General features: G+C 51.9%; 1 protein-coding gene across 1 annotated transcript; it reads right to left on the reverse strand.

Moving 5' to 3' along the window:
* Positions 1–4,194: 4,194 nt before the first annotated feature.
* On the reverse strand, positions 4,195–5,821 carry C8R40DRAFT_1265677 (uncharacterized protein; the record flags this gene model as incomplete). The annotated part of the gene is made up of 8 exons (XM_046233917.1): positions 4,195–4,506; positions 4,534–4,630; positions 4,733–4,897; positions 4,966–5,092; positions 5,257–5,436; positions 5,525–5,608; positions 5,656–5,734; positions 5,764–5,821. 8 exons carry the CDS (start codon positions 5,819–5,821, stop codon positions 4,373–4,375), a joined length of 924 nt encoding a protein of 307 aa, XP_046085394.1. The 3' UTR covers positions 4,195–4,372.

Genomic DNA, 5,821 nt, shown 5'->3' on the forward strand with positions numbered 1-5,821 from the left:
GTTGCTGGAATATATAGAGGTTAGATAGGTAAGAATTTCTCTCTTTCATTCCTTTATCCGTTGTACTTTTCGCAAGTTTACAGATACCACTGTGCTTGTTCATAACACAGCTACTATGGCTCCTGCATATTCTCCCTTAGGATCATTATCCGAGCTCACGGGGTCCTCCTGGCTTGCCTCAGCAGTCAAGATGAAAACGGCTGGGGTGTTTTCGGCTTTTATAGGGTATGGATCTCACTCATATTCTTTTATTCCTATTTCTATTTCTACCACATTCATGCATTCGTGCTATCTAAAGAGTCTCTGGAGCTTCAAGCCCATTGTACATCTACCACCAAGATTTGCTCCCGCTCAACCGCTAATGTAGTGGGGCCAAATAATTGCAGGAACTCTTGCGCATGCCTGACGGGCAAGATCCGAGGGACCGGGAGAATCGGGGCGAACGAACGAGAGATGACATACAGCAGTCACTAGTCACTGATCAGGTCACTGATCGTCACTGTGACTGGCGACGTCTCTTTCCCGGTCGTAAGCTTTACTTCCATGACAAATTCAAACGCCAGACCTCCCCGCCCCCCCCAATCTTCATAAAAGGGAAGACGGAGCATTTCGTCGAGGACATCCTTGACTCTAAACCCAAGAAGGGACGACCGGAGGAAGTGGAATACCTCGTAAAATGGGAAGGGTATAATGATGAGTTCAACTCCTGGGTAGGATGGGAAGGTATGGTGGGCTCGATCGAGCTCCTACGTAGCTGGCACAAACACCACCCGAGGAAACGCCAGCCATCGCGTCTGCAATGGGCCTCGTTGGAACGGGAAGCACGGGAAGACGAGGAGGAGGGATCGGGAAGGTAGAAGGGAGTAGAGGGGGGAACGACAACAATGAGGACACGACGGGGACCACAACCCCATATTCACGATTTTCTAACGACAACTGCATTGGAGGGCTCACGAGACCTGAATGCACGACGATTTTAATCTCATTGGTTTTCACATTTCACACAATACGACGAAGGTTTTGATTATTCAACAAAAAAGAAAAGAACAGGCAAGCAAAATATTTAACAGAGGACAATAAAACTACAAAATGAATGCTACAATGACTCCTCCTTGACGATTCCCTGACCCACCGCCAACTCGGTACCTTCCCTCGCCACAGCAATCCTTCCGGCATAAGACTCCTCCGTCTCATACAGCTCGTCATCATCACCAGTTAGATCGATGGATAGGCTGGCGACGGACCCAAAAAGGAGGGGAGGAACTGGGGAACAAGGAGGAGGAGAAGGGGAGGTCGGCGACTCCTGCTCCGACAGGAACAGAGGGACTGGGGGATGGGAACCCGCAGAGGGAGAAGACACCTGGACAATGGGCGCCTCGAGGGACTGCTCGACGTTTGCCTCGCCTGACGACTCGGGAACTGGCCCCATTGACGACATGGGGACTGGAGGATCAGGAACAGGCAACGGGGTATCGGTGATATGATGGATGTATTGTAACATCAACTGCTCCCAGTCAGCAGTCAGCTGGTCAATACTGGGAAGGGCAGGAACAATGTCGTCCCACCTTCCAGCGCCATCACTATGAGGAAGAGCCGTCGACAGTGCGAACATTCGTCGGTGAAGAGGGGGCTCCAAAGAGCTATCGGGAGGAGGAGCGAAACCCGCGTGTTGAGCAGCCGTCAGGAAGGGACCGTCGTTGTCGAATCGGGAATGCTCCAGGACCATACGATAAAGACCCTCATCTTCATCGACAGCATTGTTAAAAAACCATTGAATACTGCTTAAGGACCGCATGTACATGTCACCGTGGACACCTCGAGCCGCCTGCATGTAATCCAGACCCAACTGGAAGTTGTGAACGACAGTGTCGAGATCGTCAGAGTCGAGACCGCGACGAAGGAAGGCCACCACGGCTTCAATAATCGCCCCAAGATAACGATAGTGGTGATGAAGAACCGTGGCAGGTTCGGAGCGGTACAAACGATGAGCGAAGGTGGCGACACGACGGAGGTCTTCACGAGCCTTATGAAGGTCCCCTTCAAGTTGTGAGAGAGGGGGCAAGACGACTTCGTAGTAACCCTCATCAGGGTACTCCTTGATCATTTGTTCGACAAATGCGGCACGACCGCGGGCGCGGTGGACCTCCTCTTGCAACTCCTCTACTAGACGACGTTGACGTGTCGCCAAAGCATTGGACTCGTCAACAACACCTTGTTGATACAGCAGGCTGGTCGTCAAATGCGAGTTCCTACGAGTAGAAGTGGACAACTTTTCCTCGGCGACCTTCCGCTCTCTAATGGCGTCTTCAAGACCCCCCTGTAACTTCTGAAAACGTTCCAAGAGACTCTGAATGGGGAATTAAACGAGAAGGAAAGAATTAGAGGGAAAACAGAATACGCACTCGATCAGGAGGTCCAGGTAGGGCCTCATCCAAAGCACGGAATTGGTCCAACACACGACGGTACTCCACTTGTTGCTCGCGTACCTCACGACTAGAAGATCGTAGCTGCTCTACCTCCCGCTGCCGAGATTCGAGAGCATGGGAAGTATCCCGAAGAGCAGAAGTGAGGGAGGAATTCTCCCGCTGAGAGTCAGATAATTGGGACTCCAGCAATCGAACCCGAGCAGCGAGGCGCTGATTTTCAGCACGATAAGGATGAGTAGCAAGGGCGCGAGGTACTAAGGTGGGACGAGGAACAGGAGGCATATTGGAAGAAAGTAGGTCCTGTCCTGTACCCTTTATAGAGGAAGAAACGGCAGGTTGCTGAACCAAACCGGACTGAGCCCCAGCAACAGCCGCCAAGCGAACCAGATTGCTGTGACCCTGCACCGACAGATCAGCATCGGGTACCTCCATTGAGGAGGGAAAGGCGCGAGGAGGGAGGGGAGTAGAAGTGGTAACTGGCAGCGAACGGACTGGAGGGACCACCAGTCGAACGCGACGAGGAGACTCCTCAGCCGTCTCCTGCACAGGGGACCTACGACGGGGACGCTTTTTAGAAGCATTCGACCGAACCTTTTTGCTGGAGGGACCAGCCACAGGCAAAGGGGAAAGGTCGCGCTTACGCTTAGCAGCGACGGCTGCCTCCTCCTGTTGCAAAGCGAGGAAGTCCCGCAACTCCTGCTGGTCGACGTCAGCAGCGTCCTGATCGTCAAGCATGTTCAACTCGAGGAGGGTAGAGGTCGAAGAAGTACGTTCATGAAGGGCAGCGTCATATTGACGCCATGTAACCAGAGGAATACCCCAAGTCGATTGGTGTGCAGGAGTCCCGTGTAGTTCCAAGAACCTACGACTATATGCGAGATCCTGGTTGCAGCGACGAGCGAAGTACCGATAACGAAGGATCTTGCCCAAACTACAAGTCTTCTTCACGGAGCAGTTCGTACATCGAGGGGAATTTGGCAGAACCTTGCACTTAGCCGGAGATTTGGAACAGTTAGAGCAAGGGGAAGCTACCTCCGCCAAGAGAGGCCACAAAGGATCGTCTTGACAGTAACCCGATAGCGGCTTACCAGTGTTAAAAACCGTCTCGAACAACTGCAACTGTGGACGAGACGGAAATTCGATGGTGAAGGCCAGCTGGTCCTGTTCGGCCTCCCCATCAGACTCAAGATCAGGGGAAGGTACCTCTCCAATAGTAGTAAGGATAGGTAATTGAGGGGAGCGAGTGCGGGAGCTGGAGCGACGAAGGGGAGCAGACATCACAGTTGAAGGAGTTTAACTCGTAGAACTGGCGTGGTGGAAGAAGTGGGAAAAGCAGGTACCTGACGGACTTCAACAAGAAAATTTTCGGGTACCACGTGAATGTCAGGTGACCTTACAGGAAACGCGACGAACCATCGCGAGGGCGCGAAGGGGTTAGAAGGGGGGTAATGTCATGCCCTGACCACAACCAACCAGTCCCAGCACCATCCCACATGCTTCCTTACACCTCCCCAAGACATCCGACCTCCCCAAGACAGGACCACGGGTACTACGCACCTCCCCAAGACAGGACCACGGGTAATACGCACCTCCCCAAGACTATCCTGACAACCTCCCGACACGCGTACGAAACTCCTTAGCACCAGCCCCATTAAGTACAAATCTCGATCACCTGTCTCCTTCGACTACTGCCTCATGTCCCTAGGTTCCGATGTTCCCTTGTTCACTTCCCATACCTATTTAAGTAGCTCCGTAACGTCTCCAAGCGCCAGCTTGGTATATTTTGAACACACACCCTTTTGCATAGGTCCAGTCCCTGTCCCTTTGTACCTGCTAACCATACGGATTTCTCTTTACTCTCTGTTTCTCTACCTCTGTTTCTCTCTACTTCTGTCTATTGTCTCTCTGATCGTCTGTACGATCGAATATACGCTTTTACTTCAAGTCTAAGCCTTCCGAGTGAGTCCCCGAGCTCCCTCGAACATTACTAAAGCTCCCCAACGCCTACCCGCTTGGTGAGCTACTCTTCCCCAAACCTCCCAGAGCTCCCTAGCTACTTCGTAAGCTTCGGGACCTCGATCTAGGTAACGTCGAAGCTACCCCTCACGTCGAACTACGTATTGCTTCTCCGTTACCACCTCCCACACTCGAGGACGACCATCCTCCAACCTAGTCCCCAGGGACCTACCCTCCCTGGCATATCCCTTCTCGGGAGCTTACACCCTCGAGACCCCGTTGCATAAACTACCTACTCGACTCTATATTGACGTTCTAGCGAGTACAACTCCTACTACGCAATATCTTACGGTCCCGCACTCGTCCCGAACCTCCCTACGCATTAGGGACCTCCCTGGACCTCCTAGGAACCCCTCAAGGGTCACCATCTCGTCGTTCCAACCACTACTAGGTCCTTCCCGTCCTCGGTCGCGGTTCTCGTAGCTCCCTTCGAGCTCCAGCCTGCTCCTAGCACGCTACAACATAAACCCCCACATACCAAAACCTACCCTAAGACCTATTTTGACCCAGGTCTTACACGGACCTCATGCGACATGAATGCGGTATCAACGACCGTAATGAGGATTCGCTCACTAGTTCCAGTGGCTGAGGGGTAACCTCCGTTCTGTTGCTGGTTTCCGCCGCATTTTGAAGTACCGTGAATGTATTTCCTAAGATTGCCATAGATCATTCAAAGGAATGGGCTGTTGAGCTAGGTCCGGTTTTGAAACCAGGACGTAACAAAGAACTACTGGGAACGACTGGGGCGAATTTTATGAACTAGTCCGGGCCGGCAAATGCTTTTCCTACAGACATGTGATCAAGACATCAAAACCTTTCTCTCCACCAGTCGCTTCTTCCCTCTCTAGTTCGACCCCTCGTCATGATCAAGTCTGGCAATCCTACAGAGTCAAACTCAGTAGCAGCCAAAATATCATCATCTGTATCTGGGACTCCAGCTTTAGATGATCTATCCAGCTCTTCTCTCCATTCAAACTTGGTTTCAGTGATGACTCTGCGACGTTAGAACGACCAATTTGAAGTCAGTCAAATACTGCCCAGTCAGTTTGTTTCTCGGGTCTGGCAATCTCAAGCTAATGTACTTGCTCCCTTTAGCACCCAAAATCTTTCCCGTATCCCCCAAAACAGCAGATGCAACGTCTTCGGGGCCACCTTCTGAAGTATGTCTGTGGTCTTGCAGTTTAATGGAATACAGGCGAAGAACAACCAACACCGGCCTGCGCCTACCGCATATGGCCAGAGAAGTGCCATGATGTAGACGGCGGTGCCTGTGCGAAGAAGAATTTGTTCACCTAGAACCACACACGAAATTAGGGCATACGTAAATGTGAAGCCTGCTGTGGCTGTTTTGGAATTAGAAATATCGTCCACAGCGACAT

This window comes from Lentinula edodes (assembly GCF_021015755.1).
Source record: "Lentinula edodes strain Le(Bin) 0899 ss11 chromosome Unknown C8R40scaffold_21, whole genome shotgun sequence".
In the NCBI taxonomy this organism is placed as follows: Eukaryota; Fungi; Basidiomycota; class Agaricomycetes; order Agaricales; family Omphalotaceae; genus Lentinula; species Lentinula edodes.